General features: G+C 48.9%; 1 protein-coding gene across 1 annotated transcript in view; it reads right to left on the bottom strand.

Moving 5' to 3' along the window:
- Nucleotides 1-24,394, bottom strand: part of PLXNA4 (plexin A4) — a 445,628-nt gene that overhangs the window by 395,889 nt on the left and 25,345 nt on the right. The window contains exon 2 of the mRNA XM_075024595.1: nucleotides 19,962-21,225. Within this exon, the coding sequence (XP_074880696.1) occupies nucleotides 19,962-21,140 (1,179 nt within the window). The 5' untranslated portion in view covers nucleotides 21,141-21,225. The remainder of the gene's footprint in view (nucleotides 1-19,961; nucleotides 21,226-24,394) is intronic.

The following is a 24,394-nucleotide window of genomic DNA, read 5'->3' as shown; positions in this document are numbered from 1 at the left end:
ACCTAAATAACTGCTCCTCTCCCACCTCCAAACCCTGTAGCATCACTCTACAACTTGGAAATTACAGTCCCAGACAATGCCTGGCCATGCCTTGGGGGAGAGAGCTGGTCAGCCCAGGCCAAAGCTGCAGTAGAAACCATGCTAAGGATTAAACACGATAGACCGTGGCTGCACACACTCCCCGTTCCTGGCGTTAGTTTAATCATATAGTCCTGGGTCCTTCCCTCACACTGCTTGGCCTGGGCACTTCATCCTCCCAGGTCTCCATTTCTTCCCCATGAAGTGGACATTATTCGCATTTATCCATCTTCCTGGGGTACTGTACCTCACTGAAGTTCTTTGGAAAGGAGGGAAGGTTTCACAGCTATTATAGGAGCTTTCCAGCACTTGTTGGAGATACCCATGAACTCCTAACAACCAGAGAAAAGGCCCTCTTCGTTAATGCTGCTGCCTAAGCTCTAACACCTATTGCATTTGAACTCAAGAGACTTGTCATCAGACAGATGCTCCACTGGGATCCTTGCGTACAAACGCACGTAGCGTCTAGTTATCTCTGAGGGTATTTCTTTGGGCTTCAGGGAGCGACAGAAGCACAGCAGCAGAACAGTACAGACACCTCTTCTACCTTAAGGTACCATCTGGACAGCAGGTGAGGCCAATACAGGTCCCCAATATGAAGCGCTCGACAGATTAAGTCAAATAAAGGTGAAGCTCCAAATATCACAGTACACAATTGCCAAAGCAGTTAGACTTTATTAACTTCATTAAGACCACTCACGGATTCAAAGTTAAGCATCTGCTTAAGATTTTCTGGACTAAGGCCTAGAAAGGCAGTAATTAATTGTACAGGAAGGTTGCCTAGTTTTCATATACCAGTAATAAAGGATCATGACAATTTTCTTTGTCTGAGCTCACATCTTGCTGGAAGCATGGCTACAATACATGCTGCTCCTTACTTGAGTTCACGAGCAGTAAAAGCCTGATAGTTGATTCATTTTATCCTCACCCAGCAATTACAGGGAATAATTACAGATGGTTTTACTGAATGGAAGAATAATGTGTCCTAAATGTATTTATAAACACATAAAAGCTATGAGGAATTCAAACAGCCATTAGTAAGGAACAGCTAGCCTGAGCTCTGGCCTGCAAGAGTCGTTAGTGTTTGTGGACTGCCCTTCTGGAGCTAAAACACCAGCTCAAAGAGCAATTACAGATCAGATCAACAGCCTCCATGAGCAGCAGCCAGGGTGTTGCTATCTACAATGCCAGAACAAAGTCTAAGATAAATCTGCACCCCAGATCTAAAGGCCAAACTCATCTGAGGCCTAGTACCACCAAGCCGACGGCCACACTTCAGAGAAGCAGGACACCCCTGCCGACAGCACGACTTGCAAAAGCTGAGTGTTTCTGTGGATAATGAGAACACCTACAGCTGCATTACACAGGTCAGGATGGGGAAAAACGCAGCTTGATTAGTCCGGGAGCACAAATGCGTTTGAATCGGCGACGCTACCCAGATCTTTCTGCGAGACACGAGACACTGACTGTCAGAGATGAGCCAACGAGGGGAGCGGTGTGTGGGTCTGGCGCAGCGTGACAAGCCTTCTGTTCGCCAGTTCACCACCCAACACACCGCCTGGTGGGGGATCCACCTCACCTAGCTTTAGCCACGTGAAATCTTAGTAAGTAGCCTACAGCGGTCATCTAAACTACCTCCAGAGTCAACGGAGGAAAGGAGGTATGTCAGCGAACAAGCCATCCAACCAAACCCGCAACGCACTGGATCACCTTCTGATAGAGCCAGCTGATTGCAAAAGGACTCCAGATGCTTCACTCAGCCTAAACATCTAACATTAAGATGTCTCATGCTTTGAGCAGGAGGCTGGACTATATGACCTCTTGAAGTCCCTTCTAACCTGAGTTGTCCTACGGATGTAGGACCCGAAAAGAATCCAGGTCTTGAAGTCAGGGCCAGTTTGACTGGAAACTCTTAAGCTGTCAAATTAACATGATCTGTGTTTCAAGGCTATAATAAAACTGTGTATGTGTCTCACTCAAGCTGATGGCCTGACAGACTGAGAGAAGAATCGTTTCAGACTGAAAGCGAGAAATTCCCAAACCTTCTACAAATAGCAGAAAGAGGAGCAAGGGAAGAAAGTCCTGCTTTGCCGTGGTTTTAAAAGAAAACATGAAATGGGAAGCAGCTTCCACCACTAAGGGCATGAAAAGCTTAATAGTGCCAGCAGACATCTTACCTAGGGTGCAGCATACGACGCTCCACCTAAACAACAGGAAATTACACCGACGAGCAGCAAAACGACAGCAATCAAGCAGAGCTGGCACAGGCCAAGGCATCCTCCTCAGTGCAACACAGCCAAAACCAACCCCTCCAGCTGAAGCACTTGGGAGGCCAGAAAGGACCCGGGCAATCATCTGGCCTGCCTTCCCGCAGAACCCAGGACCTCCAACCTCAGGCAGGAGCTGCCCGTGCTGTTTGGCAGGGAGGTACGAGCTACTCCTGTTCGCTCCCCAGGCAGGTCTGAGTCTGCGTGGCTGTGAGGATATAGCACCGAGCGCTCTGTAACACGCTTTATCAACAGCCAGGACGCGTTAGCTAGAGTCTATGATTGCTGTAGATGTATATCAGAGCTCACATAGCCAGAGTAAGCTCTCATCCTCCTGCAAAACCCTAGGAGGATATAGACCCAGAGATCCTAGCATCAAGCACAATAACCTGTGGCTGATCTGCAGCACATCTCCAACCTGTTAAGACTTAATTAATCCCATTGCCACAGGTTAGTTCCTCCTCCATCAGACCGGGCCCAGCTCCAGCTGAACTCAGACCTACCCTTAATGGGGCTGATATCACAGGTTTCCCCCTTAAAGACACAAAACTAAATTCAAGCCCATTTATTTCACCTTATTTCCCTAAGATTATTTACACAAGACATCCTTGTAAGAAGGGCTTGTAAGAAAGATGGGGACAGACTTTTTAGTCAGGCCTGTTGCAATAGGGCAAGGGGTAATGGTTTTAAACTGAAAGAGGGTAGATTCAGACTAGATATAAGGAATAAATTTTTTTATGATGAGGATGCTGAGGCACTGAGGGAGCAGGTTGCCCAGAGAGGTGGTCGATGCCCCATCCCTGGCAGTGTTCAAGGCCAGGCTGGATGGGGCTTGGAGCAACCTGGTCTAGTGGAAGGTGTCCCTGCCCGTGGCAGGGGGGTTGGAACTGGATCATCTTTCAGGTCCCTTCCAACCCAAACCATTCTGTGACCCAAGCACCAGGGCGAGGTTAAAGAGTGAAATCAGCCCTTTCTCTTACATGACCCAGTTCAGATGAGATCTAGGACCGTCGCATCACACCCCAGCCTCTGAGACACACAGAGTTGCGCGGGTGCCGGAGGAGCAAGCGCAGAGCTGTGGTTTGCAGTGTTGTCCTGGTTTGGGCCGGGATAGAGTTAATTATCAGGGGAAGCTGGGAGGGGGCACAGCCAGGACAGCTGACCCCAGTACCCACGGGGCTATGCCATACCAGGTGATGACATAGCTCACTATAGAACTGGGGAGCGGGCTGGGGGGGGTGCCCCACACTGGGCACAAAAAAAAAAAAAAAAAAAAAAAGTTGTGGTTTAAGACCATCCGGCAACAAAGCACCAAGGGGCTGCTCATTCCCCACCCACCCCCACCCCCCCGCGCTTCGGTGGGTATGCGGAGGGGAATCAGAAAAGAGAAAAGGAAAAAAAAAAAAAGGTAGAACACGGTGGGTCGAGATCAGGACAATTTCCCGGGACACCCCGAGGCGAGAGGTGACAGCGACGACAAGAGCACTAATGAAAAGACCGTACCACAGGAGGGATGATGCCCAAGGCAGCCGCTCACCACCCGGATCCGCTGCGACATCATCCCGGCGGCTGCCCGCGGATGCGCTGGGTATGACGTCATAGGGCAGGGACTAGCCCCGTGGCTACCGGGGTCAGCTGTCCTGGCTGTGCCCCCTCCAGGTTCCTCCCATAATTAACTCTCTCCCAGCCAGACCCGGGAGAAAGGCGGGCAGCCCTCCCCCAAGAACAGGGGTAAGGCCGGCAAGCCGCACACCACGTGAAAACAACTTTCTTTTTAACGTTTTTGGGGGTTATTTCCTCTGGGGATCGTCCGCAAAAAAAAAAAAAAATAAATGCCAGCAAGCGAAACCCTACGAATAAACATCACCCAGCTTCTGCGCGGCTGTGGCTCTCAGCTGCACGCGCGCCTTTGGAAAGACAGAAATACAGTCGTCTTCTTCAGCAAAGAGAAACACGTAAGGAAGTTTGGATTTATGATGAAAGGGTCAGGAGTTGCAAGTCCAGGTTTATTTTCAATTCCAGACACTCCTAGCAGCAATATAAAGTAGCCACGTTAAACTCTCTGGAGCTTCTCTGCTTGGCAATTTCGCGTTAACGACTTTCCAGAATGAAAGCGGAGGTGAGGACATGAATTTACTCTGCTTGCAACCGGCTGGGATAGCAGGGAGGGGCAGACGGAAGATCTAAAGAGGCAGGAATAGGATCGGCGATTCTTGCATCCCGAGCAGTTAAATTCTAACCCAGAAAAACACGGCACAGTCCGTAGTAACTCAGAAGGGAAGGGGGGCCTTGCGGTTGAGATGCTGGACTGGAGTCAATCAGTTCATCATCCCACACCAGGTTCCCACCTGCAAATGAGGGAATATTACTCACCACCCCTCTGCCCCAGGGAAGCTGCTAAACGCAGGTTTATAAGGTGCTCTACATATCCGAAATATCTTCATGCGAGAACGATTGGCAGCTCCCAGGGCATAAATGCCCTGCCGAGTCCCACCAGCTGCCTCTCCACCGGGGGCTGATGTGCAGGGGGGATCCAGCTGGGGAGAGGCTGCGATCTGCTCCCGGCGTCGGCAACCAGGGGGTTCATCTGCAGCCGTGACACCGTGGCCAAGTGTCACATTCACCAGGGAAATCGGAAGGATGTGCAAAAGAATGGGCCTGATTTACAGGAGGATTCTGGCAGGCATTTGCCTTCTCCAGGATTAAGCCTATCAAATAAATAATTAACACTTCCAAGCCCTCCTGGAGAGGATGGTTTTACAGGCTGGTGCTGGCTCAGTCCCCTAGGGATTCGGTGAGCCCCCAAAACCCCCAAACTCAGCAGAAGGGTTAGAGCTCCGATTACACCACCTCTTTCCCCGTCCTCTTCTGGTTCCCCAGCAGAAGCGAGCACTTTGGCATCGCACGAACGGCTGAAGCACCAGATATTAGGGGGCCGGTGCAAACAGTGCTCATAATAAACTACAGTTGTCCCTTAAACATCTGCTTTAGCTATTTGCCTCTGAAACAGCCCCTGATAATCAAATATAGCCTAATCCATATTTTGGGAAAAGCGTCGATAAAGGATTAGCCATCCCTCGTTCCTCCTTGCTTTCACTCTGGCGAAATCTTCCTCCCCAGTCAAAGCACTGGGGCCTTTTTCCAGGTATCTCAGCAGGCTCCAAAGCAATTCCACAGACTCACTGGGGATAAAGGCTGTCCCAGCGGCCAAGTCTTGCCTTTGATTTACAGTTAATACCTAACAGCCCTGCCTTCATACGGTGGCAGGTACTTGGCTTCTCACTCTTGTTATCTCAGGCTTGGCTACACCAGACGATGGAGGGAATGCATACATTACGGCTGTCTGTGCTGCCAGCAGGGCCAGGGAGCCAAGAGCAATAAGAAATCAACAGTAATATGCATTTGAGTCTCTGCAAGGAGATATCCAAGGTCTTTTCCATCACCTGACGGCAAGATCTTCTTTCCCTCCTGACTGCAAGCACTCAGTGAGGGTGGGCATGTACCCTACTCAATAGGTTATTTAAAAATCTAGAGAGATGGTAGCCCTGGGAAAATCTGTCACCAGGAACTCCATGGTACCTGAAGAGATACAAGCTAGGAAATTTAGGGTCTAGATCACCTGGTGCAGGGGTGAACCATAAATCCCCACGCAGCAGAGCTGCAAATGATGGAAACCATCTCCCCACAAACCACGGGTCTTTAAACTCCAGCAGCAGCACCATGGTACCCAAGGCTTGTGCTTCTCCTGTTTGCCTGTGCATGTCCCCTTGCAGGTATCAGCATGGGCTTCAGTGCTTGGTGAACTTCTGCTTAGATGCTGGTTTGCCCCACCCCTGGCATTAGTACCTTGCCTTCCCTAAGCTGGATCGGCTCTGCCTCTGACCTCCCGCAGTATCTCTGCTTCTGGCCACGCTGCCTCCGAGTCTCTCTTCTGACTCCTCCGAGACCAGTGGACTTTGGTTCATGCGAACTTCTCCCCACGATCTGTGCTGTGAACTTCGGCAGAGTCATCCCGTTTCAGTCCGTTGCCTGTGTCTAGCTATGAGGTCCTAACGTGGAATGGAGACAGCCCCTCTGACTTTCATCTCATGCCACATCATTCACATAATTTGATGCCTGTTACTGCCCTACCCATCACTTGCATTCCTGACAGTGGGTCAAGAAAAGGCTGCAGGCTTGCCCAGTGAGCATCAACGGCTGTAGACCTTTGTCATCTGCAATTCAAAGCCACTGGGAAATTTTGTGGACAAAAAGATGGGAACCCTGGGCCACCAACCAAAGATAGCATAGATCACCAACCAACCCACTCTTCAGCGGTTAGCTTGCATTCTAATGGCATACAAAAATATCCAGTACCATTTCCCCAGGGTGCTCTGTGATATAATGGAAGCTGGATAAAGAGCCAGCATTTGGAAATACATTATAATTGCACACTGCTTTTCACTTGTGCAACCACAGCAATGGTTACCATGCAATTACATGTCACCATATACAAATGACAGTGCAGTTACAGTAACTTTACCAATTACAGGGAAATTGCACCCACTATGCTAAGAGATTTTCATTCAAACATAATTCAGGAACGTAAGAACAGGGGGGAAAGTTACTCAAATTGACTAGAACTGGTACAGGCATTTGGTTTTTAGGTCTGCAGTTTAAGCATCAGTTCAAGGACTGGTGTCAAGTTTCCAGAGTGCTGCAGAATCTTAATGTAGTACAGACTTTTTATGCCTGTATTTATGTTCCTGCTATAGTGTGAGGCTTCCCAACAGTCTATACCATGTACCTCCACATCGTAAAATTTGCAATTTCCTGAAGAGGAGGCTCCCTTTCTTACAGAGTCTAACAGGTTTCTTCGGTCTTCAGGCCTTTTGCTCAGCAGAGCTGGGTGATTATTAGTAAGAAGTAATTGTTGCTATAAATTTAGCATCCTCTAAGTCCCAACTTTCTGAATGATTAGCGTGCCAAAAGATGTGTACAACGTACATCGCTTAGTGAACCCCTAAAAATTTTCTAGATCCCAATACTACAGAATTTATGCAATATTGGCAGTAAGTTTGCTTTTCTTCTTTGCTGCTGCAGACCCTGGAGATGCAGACCACAGCTTTCAGGGTGTGCTGACTCTGTGTCACAGCCACAGAGCTAGTGAGCAGCAAATGCCTTTCAGCCCGTGGCTTATTCTCAAACTCTTGTTCCTGCTTTTGCTACAAACATTGCCTTAGTACCAGCATGGGACTGGTCAGCAGCAGCATTTCTGCTCTGGAAGCAGCACTGGGCTATCAGAGGGAAACAGTTCATGCCACTATGAAGGAGAACCCAAGACTGACTATCCAGAGAAACATGACATAGTTATCAAGCATGCAAGACCGTCCTCAGCAAAACAACATACTTGCTTCTTGGTCACTTGCATAGAAGACATTCCTACCATTACGAGTGAAGATGCAATTAAGGATCCAGCCTGAAACACCAGCAGGTTAATGAATCTATGTTACTGGCGGATGGTGTACTGATACCAGCCTCACCGTATCCCTCAGCTCGTGTCAACTTCAGCTCCAAGCGTCTGCCAGGAGAAACAGTCACCCTATGTCAAGATAAACAAGGTGAGGTGCAGAACAGACTCAGATACCTGGCAATATTTTTCAGTGGGGTATTTACACTCTCTATGTTTGGATATTTTAACTTAAGCGATATTTCAAGCACCTTGGTTAGACCCCAAGGGTCTGATACAGGCAGGGAAGAGGGACAGTACGTCCAGCAGCAGTGCAGAGTGTCAGACTGAGATAGTACAAACACTCCCATTTATGGAGGTCTTCACATCCCAAACACCATCGCTGTGTCAGCCAAATCTGCCTTTTGCATACATCACTTCCACCCCCTCAAAAAAACTTCCAGGATTACAATTCCGAATATCAACATTAGCACACCGAGCCATGCAGCTGGGGTGAAAATCAGATCCCTGAGGTGTGTGGTCGCTGAGGTTCATCCCCTCACAACTGTACCTACAAACAAGAAGGATGGATGGGACCCGAAGAGCAGCAAGTGTGACTGCAAAAGGAAGCCGAGTTCTTCTGCAGTCCCATAAACTTCCCCTTGCTGGCTCAGAGGCGGGAGGATCATATGGATGAGGCACTGAAGGATAAACAGAGGAATATGATCTCTGTGGCTCTCAGCTCAGTGCTTTCCATGAGCTTTAAAAAATTCACTTAAAATTTTTCACACCCCAAAAAGAAGAGATTATTGAGTGTGGAGACTCTGCCTTTGAAACTGCCATGGTCTATTGGGTAAATAAGCATTTAGGGATTTTTCAAAAGTGAAGTATTGATCAAATAAGCTGCTGGAGCTCTTCTGTAAGAACATATTCCAGCAGCAAAGCTGTGTTACGCACCTGAAACACAGAAGCACTGACTTCCCCTGGTGCTACCATAGCTGAGATGGGGAGGAAGGGTCCCAGAGAGAGAAAATCTTAGGTGAAAAGGGTTTTCTGTGTAGGCAGAAAGACACCTTTGAGAGAAGGGGAAGCACTCGCCAGCTGCTGCATTTTATCCTAAAGGATGTCACATTTCCGTGATTGGCCAAAGGTTGTCTACATAACAAATTCCTGGAAACATCAACTGCAGTGATGAAAGAGGTGTAAGAAGAGACTGGAGCTCTGTCCTCTGTCAGCTGTGCCCCATAATCCTGAGCACCCTTATCACAACATGCGCTTCTCTCAGGCACATCCATCCAATAGAGACACCTAAACAAGAGACATTCCCTTCCCCAGGTGTCGTGGTTTAAGCCCAGCCGGTAACAAAGCACCACACAACTGCTCACTCACTGCCCCGGCCACAGTGGGATAAGGAGAAAATACAAAGGCAGGATAGTGGGTCACTGCAGGTTCCCCTTCTTAAGTGTGTTCTCCCCCAGGTGTTACCACCATCACTGACTGGGCCAGCGGTGGGTCCGACTCGGAGCTGGGGAAGCTTCCAGCAGCTTCTCACAGGAGCCAGCCCTGCCGACCGTCCCCGGCTACCAAAAAAAACCAACCCCACCACACAAACCCGTAACACCAGGTCACAAACTCTCGTGTCCGTCTTCACCAGATGGAAGCAACACCCACGCCGCAGGGTTTGTCTAAAGTCCCCACAATATCGTTGCTGCCTGTCGCATGCGACGTTGAAGGGTGTAGGAGCCTTCTCTTGCTGACCCGTCCTCCCCTTCACAGACAACGTTCCTGGCCCATTATCTCCCAATACTTCCTGGCAGCAAAATGGTTAAACCAACGTTTCTGGAGCATTTCTGGCAGCTGCCAGGCACCCCTCATTCCTATTCCAGTGACGCACACCAGCACCTTGCCGGATAGAGTCCAGCTGCCTCCCCTACGCCCGCACCACCAGAGATTCTCCACTGAATCACAATTACTGTAATTATTATTTTGTTACACAGACAAAATTATCATTTGGGCTGCAAAGTGCCACGCGCACCAACAGCGCTATATAAATTAAACAACAGCGCTGCTTTGCATGCAAGCAACACCTTCACCCGGAGATCCCAGGGCCGCTTAAAAGCATTAATTAAGCCTCACCGCGGTCCTGCAAAGGTAAGCTAAGTGTTGTAATGAACGACATGTATGTGCTGTTGCTCTTCAGCACAGGGAAACTGAGAGAGCCTGGCTGGGTACGAGAGGCCCCGGCTCGTTCACCAAATAACGGAGAGCCGTGGCGAGCTCCAGGGCTGCGCATCTGTACCAGGGAGAACGGAGTTGTGTCTGGTGCTATCATCTCACAGAAAATGAGTTTAAAGAAGCCTGGTTATCGGTGTAAACGACAAATTAAAGCACTCGAGCCCTGAAAAGAAAAATCTCCCACTTTCTGCCTCTATCTGGGCAGATCTCGGTACTTGAGGAATTCAGAGCACTTGTGTCAGCCGAGTATAAATTCACTCAAGCCATTAAGCTCCAACTCCTCCTGCGTCTGAAAGCGGGACTGTGCAAGCGGAAGGCTGCAGCCGGCCCTCAGAGGCAGGGAGACCATTACAATTACAGCCCTGTGTTTCTTGGCGCAGGATCCTGACCAATAGCCCCAACCCATTGATAAGTGCTGGGTCATTCCCTCATTAGGAGGAGTACATTTTTATTATTCCCTTCTGCGCGCTCCCTCACTCTGCCTCTCCCACTCTCTCTGTGTGTCTAAATACACTCCTGGCTAATATCGCTTGTTTACAGGATAAATCAGCTGAACAAATCCTATTATATTTTGGAACACTGACAATGACAGGGTAATGACATTGAAACCAGGAAAATACGATGTTGTTCCTACTGATCTAATGTCACCCACATGCTCTATCAGCTATGCCAGCTCCAATACTGCATGGAGGAAACAGAGGTCTCTCTGTCTTTCTGCGGTGTTACCATTGAGTTGCATGCATATCTGGGTGTCTTGCCTTTCCTGCGTTTCAATTACTTCTTTAAATATTTTAAATGTTATTAGAATCTGCACCATAAAGCAGAAAACATTGGGGCTGCAATGCTTACTAGCTCCTAAATTGAGGCAACTGGGTGCTGGTGGCACAGGGAAGACGTTAGGTCCTGCGTGTTGTGTAGTTATCGGCAGGAGAAAGATGCAACAAAGGTCTGCATTTCAGCAAGCCACATTCATCCACTTACTGACATTTATCTGTGCCACAAAGCAGAGCTGAAGAGAAGGAGGGTTCAGAGGTAGATGTCTGCAGGACACCCAGGTCCCCAGCTCCATCCCGAATTTGGACTTACCTACCCAGCCACGTCCACACTGGCTCTGCAAACACCACGTTTCGTCCCAAAGCTGTTGTTGTGTTACCCAAAGACTGGGCCAGTGCTAATAAAATGCCTCTCAAGTAAACTTACAGCAAAACCATATCCCACGCTAGCGCAGTCATGCAGATGCTGGGCTGGGAGTGGCTGGGGCAGAAATATGGTCAGATGAGATTTAGATATCTCTCTGTAGGTACAACAGCCTTTCTCATCTCCATCTTCACACCAGCCAGTCTTCCGGATGGACGTTTCCAACATCTGTATTCTCCTACCTGGTATAACGGGGACTCACGTTTCCATGAATTTGGATAAATAGAGAAACATGCTTATTTCAGTGAGTGGGGGGAAAGTCTTACGTTACGTGTGTGCTGTAATATAAAATAAATAGACATGTGCACCAGATTGTTCCCAGAGGTTAAACATCTTCACTGATTCTGCAAGTACTAAGACAGACCCTGCACTGTTTTTCACCCCAACAGTTACACTTGCATTAGGCAAGCAAGAAAGGGTCTGTGCAGGATTTAGCCCAGAAAGTAATGCTGAATGCAGCATACCCTCGACCCCCTCCTCAACAGAACGGTTATTGTACAAACTCCCACGCTCAGCTGCCCCCAGTCCGGAGGTGCTTTAAATAGCATCGGGCTCACGAAGGGAGCCGGAGTCGCTTTGCTTCTGGCTTTTCCAGGATGGCTGGATTTTGCTTGCTGCCTTTTTTTTTTTTAAAAAAAGAAAATGTTGCACAAGCATTTCCATTGGCCCGCAAGGCGACCTCCTGGCGAGGCAATACAAGATCAGGTTTGCGAAGTAGCTGATCTCCCGGCGTGGAAGAGAATACGAGGAGATCATATGGAGCCCTCCAAAAATGCAAAGCTGAGCCACAGGCGACCGCAGGGCTCGACCACAGAAGAAAACAGCCTGGGTCACTGGCAGGGGAAGCAGCAAAGTTCAGTTCCCAGAAACAAACCTAATTGTCCATGTGGCAAGAAGTGCAGGCGAATGGCACGAGCAGTGATGGAGAAGTTGGCCCCCTGCTCACCTGCAGAAGCAGCTACTGGGGGTCCACCAGGACGTGGGGCTGATGCGGAGAGATGCTGAGCTGCTCAGGCAGAGCCAATGTGGTCCAGAGCTGGGACCGATGGGGGGGAGGGAGCTGCGCCTGAAATACCTCAGACACAACAGCGACTCAGCAGCCTTGGGCCCTGCTTCATCCTCAATGAACATTTTGTGTGAGCGGGGTCAATCAGACACGAGAGAACAGCACTGTGCGTGGGTTTGGCACCCGGCCACTTAAAGGCATAGGGTTTCCTCTTGGTTTATTCTTGGGAAGAAGCAGGTTGTTTCCAAAGCATGGGGTTTTTTTCTTTTTCCCCCAGGATAAACAATGAGGATTTGGGAAGGAGAGGTTGCAGGGTGGGGGTGTGATAAGAAGGTAATTAATTACCAACAGCATTATTTCTTCATGCACACTGATCTGGAAGTATCCTTTCAAGGACAGGTGTTTAATACTGAGGAACGTACTTAATACCTCAAATGCAATCATCGTCTCCATGCAATTAGGCCCTGGTTTACAGCCCTTAAGTGCAAGCTTCAGTTGATGTAGGTGCTTAAGATTTTTTGTTTTTCTCTCCCCCAGGGCTTCCAAAGCCACTTTTTTTCCTGCCTGGAGTGCAGAGCACTTTACAGAGGCAGGGAAGTGTCCTTATCCCTGCTGGCTGAAAGCAGAGAGGTTGCACATGGGAGGAAGGACCACCACCGAGGAAAAAGCAAAGATGAACCCACGTAGTACCCGAGAAGACCCTGCAAATAAGCTCTCACCTCATGCAGCATATGCATGCCCACCCAAATAAGCTTTGGGCTTTTGAGGGTGTCCAGAGGACTGGGATGTTGCCAGCAGCTATACGCGGGCTGAACTAAGAGCTCTTGCCGATGCTGGAGAAGTCCTGTAGTGCTCACCCAGCACTGCTCAGCCGTAGGCATGTACATCGACGGAAAAGCCAGGAGGGTCTTGGTCCTGCAACTCCACCAGACCCTAACCATCGTGTCCCTAGCGTGAACACTAGGCATGCTAATCAATGAATTAGTGCTAATTAGTTAATGAGCCTGCTGGTCACCTCACAGAGGAAGAGGTGGGGACACTTTCCTAATTCCAGTTACAGAGGGGCCAGGACCTTGCTCGGAGCAGTGGAGATTTGAACTCAGCTGCTCTCCATTAGCCTGAGGAGCATGGCCCCAGGCATCTCTGGTCACTTCCACCACTGACAATAATCATGAGAAATACCATCCACGTCGCTGGAGAGAGCTCCCTGTTCCACTTTTGCCTGAACTGCCTCACATAGTGAGATAATATGACATTTCTCCCTGATGAAGTGTCTTTCATCCCAGAGCACAGCCAGCTTTGCAGGGGAGATGATGGTCAGGCCTGCTGGAGATGGAGAAATGAGGAGTGGGAAGGTGCATGGGGGAGATTTGCAAATCACAGAGCTCAGCTGCAGAAACCCTAAGTCAGCGCCATACCCCTTGCCCCTATTGCCTCCCCAGTTAAGCCCTCCATCCACTCCAGCTCCCAGCGTCAGCAAGAGGATGCTGGTTGCTCTTATCAAAGTTGCTGGGCTCAGCAAGTCCCTCCGACAACACGCTCCGCACACATGCATACACGCTCCCATCCAACACAAACTGATGTGACCAATTATACAAATACAGATCTGGCAGTAATAAGCCTGTTTGCTCCGTCTCTGAGTCTCCAGTGAGCATTCCCAGAGAGGCATTACCATATTTCTGAGGCTACTGCCTTTGCACAGACTGCACTGTGTCTCTTTTTTTTTTTTTTTTTTTTTGGTTCCTGCTCTTGCTTGCATCTTCAGAGGAAGAAGAAAGCACTGTTAAAAGTTGACCAAGAACTGACCTCAACTGACCATGAGCCCTTTGGATCAGAAACATATGCCTGTATAATTTGGAGTAAAGACATGTACGCAAAACTCTTATGCACGGTCTGTCCAGTAGAGATGGACAAAAAGACCTATTGTGCAAGCACGAGTGGCATTGACCCCTGCGGAGATTTACTTAGGATAGCCCGACCGCCAAGCAGTGATACTGTGAGGTCTAACGAAACTGATAGCTCATTCCTGTGACTGAGTCATTCCCCTGGGAAAGTAGCAGGCTCACGTACCGGCCAACCCAGCCAGGAGAAATGGGCAGGAGCTGGGTGTCCAAAATGTCAAAGCAGCAGTACTGCATGGACCTCCCTCCACGCATTCCTCTTCCCAAGGGCTAAGCAAAAGTTAACACTCCCTTTCACCCCAGCCTTTCCCTTTTAAGGGAAAATGATGGGGGAAGTGACAGATAGGGATGACAATCCCTGCTTTTTAGTTTGTAAAGTGATTTTTTCCTTGAAATGCACCTTCTTTCCAGCAGCTCCAGCCCGTGTCCTTCTGTTTCTGTCCCATGTGCTAGAGAGGAACACAATAGCAAGGATCATAATTCCCTCTTCCTCCAACAGTTGGGAACACTGGGTACAGCACTAAGATCCTGGAGTCTCTGAGCTGCAACTGCACTGCAAGTTATGTTTTACTGTGCCTTAGCCAACCCTCCTGTAAAACCAGGGTAATGCTGCTTCCCACCGTGGTGTCTCAGAGGTGCTCTGTCAGACCTGTGTCCTGTTAACACCAATGATGAGAAATGCAAGGCCTGGGAGGAAGAGGAAAATCATGAAACAGGCTGTTTATAGGAAAATTGTGGCCACTCCATCACCAAGAGTGACCTTGCCAGGAGTCAGACTGACTGTCCCATACCATACACAAAGCCCTTCTACCACCGGAGTTAGAAATGGCCCTTCCTAACCTGGTGGCATGGAGCAGAAGAGAGCCCATGGATCAGCCCCAAGGACCAAGCAGCATTCATCCTGGGGTGAGGCACTCACGCTGCCAAAGCAAAACGCCTGTGCACCCAACTGACATCCAGACATGCCCGACAGCCACCCATGGAATGGCTAACCAACAATATGCCCTCCGCAGCCTCCTCCTGCGTGCAGCTAAACCCCATGAGTACAGCAGTGCTTGCTTGGTGGGCATCAAGCATCTAGGATGGGCAGGGGGGATGCAGGGAAAGCAGGAGGGAGCAGGAGAGCAGAGTCCACCTGAGGAACAGATGTATGGAGGAGATGCAGGACTCTCAGGGATCTAGGCACCGGTATCTGCAAAGATGTTTGGGGGATTTACTGGCTTAGGTTTGCCACGAAGCATCAGAAGCACAGGAAGCCTTTATAACCAAGTCACTTGTCAGACAATGACTCAGGTCCCAAACATCCACCTCGCCTGCCCTCTGTTAGCAAAGTGTTGGAAAAATATTGCCCAGCTCTTTACACAAGGCCTTTTGTTGGCTGGTCAGCTTCAAAAACATTTCTTTTCTCCCCCAAGTGACAGCGCTGCCATGAAAAACAGGAAGAGATTGAATACAGTAATTTAAACAGTCAAACTCCATTTCCTGCCAAAAGGAAAAGAAAATACCGGCAAAAGGCAGAAGCCAGGCGATAGTTGGGGACAGACACTTTGATTATCTTGGACAGATATTTGCTCTGTGTATCCGGTAAAAGCTACAGCAATGGAGGTGACACCTTTTCATTTCAAGGACTGGAGTCTGTTAGGCTGCAGAGTGGCAGGTGATGCTGTGAGGCAGATCAGGCTGATGAGGAGACCAGGGTCTCCCAGGATAGCAGCCCTGGGTTGCAAACAACTCCTAAGCTGACAGCCGGGATCGCATGCCAACAACACCGCGTTTGGGATTTCATTGCAAGCCAAAGCTCCAGCGAGGATCCCCGTTCCTCTCGCATCTCCCCAGCAGGCCCTGGCACCCCCATGCTGTTTTGGGGTCAGTCTCCAATACCCTCCTCTTCTTCATCCATGCTTGTAAGTCTCACACAGCAGTTCACCTGCTTGCTCCCCAAGGTAGAGGGGAAGGCTCCCCTGCCTCCACTACTGAGCATTCCAGTAGTGCAATTGTCACTGGGCTTCAAAATGCACCTATTTTTAATCCTATTCCATAGTAATGAAAATCAACAAATCCCCCAATGATCAAGTCCTGTACCAAAATGGCCCATTTACATCTCCATCCTCCTCCCAAATGGCTTTTTTTTTTTTTAAAGAAATCCAGCATTTCCCAACTGTATCAACTGTTAATTACAAAGTTCATAAAACATATTTAAACCACGGCTGGCTTTATCCAACAGAAAGATTGTTTTCTGTTTTAAGCAGCCTATTTTTTCCCACCAGAACAGCCCTTCCTTCTGCCAACACCCTGCATATCCATACAGCTTCGCTTCCCCTGCTCCATACATCGGTACACCACGCTGCACCACCGAACTGGTCACGTTTTGGTGATAGATAGCCAAAGGGGATGAGGGTGCTCTCTGTGGCTCTACAAGTAGGAATGGCTTCAGTATCAGGAAAGCAGATTTAGATTAGACATGAGGGAAAGCTTCCTACCAGCAAAGACAGATCATGTAGGGAGAGAGAGGACTCTCTGTCGCTGGAGGTTAAGAACAGGTGAGACAAACATCTGTCAGAAATGTTATAAGTAGGGCAGAAGGGCAAATCAGATGACCTCATAAGACTCTTTTTTTTCCCAGCCTCATTTTTCTCTCATTATATGAATTTCTAAGCATTTGGGGTCAAGTGTACTGTTTAAATATAAGTTATTATCCTGTATTTGCAGAGAGGAGAACCAGAGGTGTATTACCTGGAACTGTTCATCACCTGAGTGAACATCGCCAATTTGCGAATCAACCGCCCAGACATAAAAATCCATCATTTTTTCCTGATTTATGCTGAAGATTAATAGGAGGACAGCTATAACACAGGGACATGGGAGGAATGAACACTGAGGATCCTCCATTCATCTCTGGACTTTTATTATTTCCCATTCTGGAAATTCTTCTATCACACTGCTAACATCTGCAACACGCACACGCGGTTGGCACGAGAGAAGCACAGGCTCCTACACAGTTCTGTCTCTGTCCTTCGCCTTCACATGGGGTTTGCAAACCAGACCAGGGCAAGTCTCCGGGACATGCAACCCCATGGGACATCTGGGGCCCCAACGCCTCCTGCTGCACGTTGACCGTGAGATGCAGTGGGTCCAGCCCAGCTGGGTGCCAGGTCCTACCTGACCTCAACTTCCCCAGCTCCACCAGCTGCACCAACGAAGCTGCCTGACCAGAGAAGCTGCCGACTCTGCATTGTACTACCCTGGCCAAGCGCACCGTTCCCCCACATCCCTGTAATTATTTGCGTGCGTACTGCAGGTTAGGAGAGCTGTGCTGGGAATGGTCCCCAAGAGACTTCTCTTGCCCTGAAGTGGCCTTGAGCAAGCATTGCACCAAGGCAGGAACAGAAGCATCCTAACATGTGGATCCCCTTTGAGTCAGCTATTGCCCTATTAGAAAAATATTTGTTACCAAAAGCCAGACATGACCACGCACTAAGATGCGAGGACAGTGCGGTGAGTCCAGGTCCATAATCCATGGTCATAAAGTTAATACCACAAAGCACGGCTGGAATATGTCTTCTAACAGGGTTTTTCCGCAATGCTTGGTGAGGGTTTCCCACAGCTCTGCCCTTCTGCTCAATGCCAGGCACATCAGCTGTTTCTGTTCCCATGCAGGATTTTGGCTGCTGAAGGCAGGGCAGCCGAGATGAAGTTCAGGTCCAGCCTTGATCGCAGGCAGGTTAAGCCTCTATTTGCACCAGCAGAGAAATATTTGACATCCACACAAAACCAGGGAAAGTCTCACTGATGGCTTTGTAATTGGTTTTAGAGCTGCTTCAAATACATGTGCTAAGAGGCAGAGCAGCAGTGCTGGTGGATGGCTGGCAAGCAGGACATCAGCAAAGGAGGCGAGGCCCTCACAGCCATATATCCAGGCTCCAAAATACTTCACCAACCATCAAATATTTTCCAAGCTTAGCAGCTGGACTCTGCAACCCTTACAGCAGCCAAGTCACTAATACCTCTTCCCTCGGGCAGCACAGCTGATCTCAGGCAGGGCTTGCCAGCAGCTCTAAGTAGGCTCATTTAAGGGGAGGACAGCCCACTTAGTTACACTTTTCAGACTCCTGTTTTTTATTCAAGGATCTCCAGGCTTTTTCTCCAGCTGAGAAGCTTTAGCATCTCTGATGCACAATGGAGAAATGCAGTCACAAATATACTCTAACAGCACCCAGTCCCTGGCTCCTTGTCCTCTCCCCAACCTCTGCAGTCCCGTCCCTCCAAATCCGGTCTGATATATCAGTCTTCTTGATATGGGACTCACCCCAAGGGACAGAAGAAAGCTGTTGGCCTTTTTGTTCCTGTCTAAAGCCACAGAAGCTAGGTGAGTGACAGGTTTCAAACCTCCTGATTTGAGAGGTCCAGTATTGCAAGTGTTAGTACAGAGCAGAAGCAGAGCAGATTTGCAAATGCATGGAGAGAGGCTTAACAGCCCAGGAAAGAAACTCCAGTGGGAAGCTCCCAGCTTAAATCTAAAGGCAGCTCTTTGAATGTGCAGAGGCCTTGAGGCTAAACAAAAAAATCAAAGCCAGATTTGAGCACAGCCTTTCTCCCTGTGCAATACTCCACAGGGAGCTTTGCAGGTCTAGGCAGAAGAGATCCCAACTCAAATGAAGGAACTGTCCCTCTGCACGTTCCGTGTGGGAGCATGAGAGCGGTGCAAGGTCAAGCAACAGTGCTGAGGGCACTGGTGTAAAGGGGAATTAGGGCAGAGTATGGCAGGATCGGTCTCCCTGCAATGAAATTTCCGTCTGCGCTCCTCTCGGTCCGTCCTTGTCCTGCAAAGGGACAACAGCAGGGATCCCCCAGCAAAGGAGGCTCGAGTACAAAGGAAGGCCAGAGCAATCCCACATCCTGAGCCCTGACTGCCTTCAGATTATGGGGCAGGAAAGCGCTCTGGTGTTTCTCCGTATTCCCTTTGCTCAGACTTGAACTTGCCTCTCACTTGAAAGAGCTAATTAAGGAAGGAAATCAAAGCCCAGAGAAGCGGCTATTACAGCAGCCTGGGTGCAGTGCCGGCTGTAATGCTGATTTCTGTGCATGGTATCAAAGCCAGCCGTATGCTGGCGGGGCTGACGCAGATTTCTGCAATGACACTTTACTGAACTGACAGAATAAACTAAGACCATTTCTTAAGACCATTTGTAGGTCAGGTAGACCAGCCTCTTCCCCAGTCCTGCCCTTAAATCTTGCAGCATTTCTTCCTTGATCTGCAGCCAGCCCTTAATTTTTCAGTGCAGTGACAACACAGAGCTGGCTGGAAACCGGAAGATGAAGGACTTTGATGGTTAATGACCAGTGCATCTCAGCCCTAGAAGAATCGAAGCCCTGGCTTCACAAAGCTCCCTGAACAAATCCTGCTCCAACTTCATCCCAGGGAAATAAAATTACACCAGCAGACACAGAAACCAGCACAAGCCATTGACATTATCTAGGTCCTGTTTTGGTTTGAGCCAAGACTGCACAAGAAAATGTCATTTTCTTGTGCAGAAAACCCCTAACGAATCGCACAGTGAAGTAACTACAACAGGCAAATTCCTCCTAAAGGTTTCAAGGCTCCTTGGCTTAGTTCATCAGCAAACACAGCATGCCTGGGGAGGTCAGAAAGTGATACCTTCCTCAGCTCGTCCACGAACAAACTGAGGCGTGAACTGGTTAAATTAGGTGGTGTGGTGAGCTGGAGGCAGAGCCAGGACTGGGACTAGGCAGTCTCAGTTCCTTGGTCCCTGCTTTAATTGTTGAGCCATGCTCTAAGATCTGTGGGCACGTGAGGAGGTGAAGGTTGGGTGCTTAGGGGCTTCACTTACCGCACTGCTACAGGGAATGTCCTTGACTTTGAGCCAGGCCAGATCTAATGTCCCCTCTCCCCTGTAGCAGGACTGCAGTCTGTCCTTGATGCGATCGTTGATCTTTTTCAGGACAAAGATGCAAAGAGCGGACTCATCCAAGGACTTCATCTTCCTTTTCTGCCCCTTGGAGAAGACCGTGAAGAGGATATCATCCTCAGGGCCAACACCCAAAGACCTCGCTAAGATGGTTCCAGCCTTAGACAAGTAGGCTGCCTGGAGCAACCGGTACTCCACCCCGTTCTTCTCACAGCCAATGGGCACCTCAACATAGGAGTTAAAGGCCGTGTCCTCCTTACAAAGCCGGACCAGCTTGGAGGTATAAACCTGCTCCTTCGTGGTGGAGCCAGGCGGTGAGATCATCTCAGGCTGCAGAGTCAGGAAATAGACAAAGTTACCACTGCTGAAGCCATAGATGTAGTAGATGTCAAAGTCAGGGATGATGGTAAAGGTGTCTGAGGGGATCTTGATCATAGAGGCCACAAACTCATCATGAAAGACATATGCAAACATCCCGTCCGCCTCGGAATTCTTGGTGAGCTTTCTGCTGGAAATAGTGGGGAAATACTCAGGTTTGCCATCCACAGCAGTGGCAATGAACAACTTGTCATCCATGTTGCTGTAAGAAACAATGACTCCAAAAACAGAGCCACTCTCATTCACCCCAGAGAGATAATGCTCCTTCTTGTGGAAGGGCTCTCCCAGCTTGAAGAGGTCATCCAGCCTCAAAAGCTTGCAGATGCCCTGGTAAAGACTCCCACAGGCTATCAATCGATTCTCCTTGTAGTCTATGAGGAGCATTTTGTTTATGTTGTTAGTGGGCGTCAAGGGTTCGTTGCAGGTTTGGACTATCCTGGGAGGATAACATTTGGGATTATCTTCATCAGGACCAGTCTGGTGGGTCACCAAGACCTTCAGGTCACTGGAGAGTTTGTAGATCCTGTTGACAGCTCCCAGGTAAATGTGCCCAGTTCTTTCATCAACCACCAAGTGGTTGAAGTTTCCCTCTGCTTGGTCTCCAGTGAAAGTGATGAAGGGCCTCTTTGGATGGAGTGGCTGCTGCCTGCCAAGAGGCGACACTGTGGTGGATAGCAGGAGGTGAGAAACCAGGCAAGTCCATTTCCACATGGCTGGTGACATGATTAGAAAGGTTTGTATTCCCAAGGGAACGAGGATTAAAAGCTGTAAGAGTCTTCAAAACACCAATTCCCTGGCAGATTTTGTCCTACAAGCAAAGAGAAAAGAAAACAAAAGTACATTACTATGGAGTATTCCTTCCTCCTCCCTCCTTCACAACCATGCCATCATCAGAGCGTATTTAATTGCTAATCCTCCCTTTCTCGTCTCTGAGCTCTCTACTTAAAACCAGCACAAAGGGAGCCCTCCTGAAAGAAAAGATGCTGGTAGAAAGAGCAGAAATCACATAGCAGAATAATAAATCGGCACCCTTTAACTCTCCATTACACACACACGTGGCCCATGGTGCAGCACAAAAATTCACTGGGAGCCAGAGCAGCGCAGAAGGCTACTGGTAGAAACATCAAGCGGTACTGCTGTTTGCACTGCCAACTTTCACCCAATTGTGTATTTGCTATCTAAGAAGACAGGACTGGAGACGGATTATTATCCTGCTCTTCTGGATGAAGGTCTGAAGCCTAGAGAAGGTCAGGGACCTGCCTACAGGGACAGGTCCAGATGGATGCTGAGCTCTTTTGCAACCCTTGATGTTTGCCAGGAAGAAGCCAGCTCTGGTCTGACATTAACATCGTTTCAGGGGGACCTCGGTCCAGAATGGGTCTGTTTGAACAGGCTCTCTGTGGCTTCCAGATCAAAGCTGCCTCATGCCGGTCCAGCTTGGAGTACAGACGTAGGAGTTGTGGTGTGCCAGCCCTCACAGCCACATCTACAAAGGGCATGCAGCCAAGCAGGGAGGAAATGGAGCACCAGGTCTCCTCCGTCCCCTGGGCTTTCACCACGAGACTGCTCTCCACCCACTGTACAGCCAAGAAAACCCTGTCTAAAAGAGATACAGTTCCCCTGGGCTTCTCAGATGAGTGAGGAGAAAGGGGTTGCCTAACGATTAGCAGTAATAAAGGCTAAAGGACCACAAAGTAGGAAAACTAACGACCTAGGGACCAGCCTGGTGACTTTCCAAAGAGAGTGAAGAGGGCTTCCTTGCACCACTCAGTCTCTTAAAATCTCCCAGGTTTTAACCAGGGTGGTGGGAGCACTATGGGGTTCAAACAGCTTCTGTAATTTGGTAAGCGCATCACCAAACCCCATCCTCGTGCCATGCAAATGTATCTTCCTATTCAGCACATCCATCTGCTCCCTGTTTCTTCACTTTTTCGTGGCTGCTTCTGTACCAAGAACAGCTTTGGCCCTTTATGGCCCCACAGAGCATGTGGGAGATGGAATCCCACCACCTCAGGTCCCAAAAGCCAAGCTCCTTGGTGAGCACTGACTGCACAACCCTTGTTACTGTCGGCCAGGCTGAGGCACACAAGTCTTTCCTCCCTCCATCCCTCTTTAACATCCAGGTTAGAATTTCACAAAACTGTTCTTGATTTTAGAAAGGACACAAGCCAAACGCCAGCTGCCCTCCTGCAGGCCAGTGTCCTATCACCTCTCTCACAGAGCGACTTTGCTGAAATCAGGAGTGTAACTAGCTGAGCAAAGGTGATGACAGCCAGCCCCATGCAAGTAGAAGGCAAGGAAAAAAATCACTGTTTGCAGATCCCAGCAGGGAGGAAGTGACACAGGTCTGGATTCACAGCTTTTTCAAATCTGTGCAACTCTGCTAATGTCCGTGGAACTGAAAAATTTACTTCAAGAGATAATAAAGAGAAGAAATCCTGTCTTCTTTTGACCTGTAGACTGATTGAATCTGATAATGGAAAGGGTAAGTCTGGGCTTGTAGAGCATCCACCACTTTTATGCCACCCCAAATATTTCAAAATTCTCACAGTAGCCAGAATTTCAAAGCTGCTGTATGATCACCTTCACCTCCCGCTGCCCTCCCTACCGCAGCAGCCGCAGGCATTGGATAGATGACGGACAAAGGTCATTTCACATTTACTTTAGGTGTGTTTACCCTGTTCTGCTTTGCCTTCCTGGTCAAGCAAATATTTAATAAAATCAAGCTTATACTGCAGAGTTTGCAAGACTGTCTTGCGAGCAGGAGAGGATTCGCTCTGCAGGGATACGCAGGCTGGTCACGTAGGCTTTAATAACCTTTATTATGATAGATAGAGCGGCGATGGGATGAGCTCTCCCCACACAACCATTCCTCTTTCAAAAGAGGCCATCCTTGAGAGAGCAGCAGAAGAGGGAAGCTGTCCCTGTTTGAGTCCTGTGTTCAGAAACATCACGTGGCGACCCTGAACACCGGCTCCCGTCACTTATGAGTTATGATCCATATTTCTAACAGAGACTGGTTTGGTCAGGCACTAGACAGATCTAGGAAGAAATTATTCTTTTCAAGTACTAAAAAGATATCTGTTTTACCCCTATATTTTACTACATTTTGCTCCTCTTAGCCCTGCAGAGTCAGCACAGCTGCAGGACAGGGAAATGGGAACTGCCGTGACCCGGAGACCAAAGAGGTAACGAACAGCCCCTGTTCTGCAGCAGGAGCCCTCTGCCCAAGGGTCATCGCAACACCCAAGAGGAGAATTGCAACAACAGGAGGAAATCTGCCCATTAAAATAAGTGACCAACACAACATAAGAGGAGATACGCTCCAGACGTGAAATCTTTGAGGCCCAAGCGGGTGAGAATCGTGATCGACTTTGAGGTGAGACTGTCACTCGTAGAGGAAGGGGATGGTGAGGGGAATGTTCCTCCAGGCAAAGACAGCAAATTTGATCTGGAAACCAGAGAGAACCCAGTGAGAAAAGGAAGGTTGGATGAGGGGTCCCTTTTGCAGCAGACAAGGGAGCTTCAAAAATAGTGAACCTCATGGGGGAAGAGGCTCCCCTGCAGAGGAAAGAGCATCAACAGTCTACCAGCACCGATAGCCACCAAGCAAGCACAGGAGCAGCCTTTTGGGACAAAGCAGGGAGAGCAGGAGCCCGAGGCTATCTTGACATCTTCCATCAGCCATCTGAGTGACCCTAGGAGCAGGATTTTCTCTCTGTACACTGCTGGCACTCACTCCTTCTCTCCCATCTGCTCATGTTGTCTGCCCTGCACCCTCTGTCCTGGAGTCCCAATCAGTACTTGAGCCTCTGCGGGTTATAATTTATAATTTGGCTTAATTAATAAATAACAGCAGAGGGCAGAGGCAAGGAGGAGTGTGTGTTTAGCTGGCAGAATAGAGCAGGGTTTGTACTACCCCTTAGAGGATGCACCAAGGAGAAGGGGGTTATGCATGTCTTTTTATTACCCACGTC

Source organism: Buteo buteo, chromosome 4 (genome assembly GCF_964188355.1).
Source record: "Buteo buteo chromosome 4, bButBut1.hap1.1, whole genome shotgun sequence".
Lineage (NCBI taxonomy): Eukaryota > Metazoa > Chordata > Aves > Accipitriformes > Accipitridae > Buteo > Buteo buteo.
This window is presented reverse-complemented; position numbering and strand designations above follow the sequence as displayed.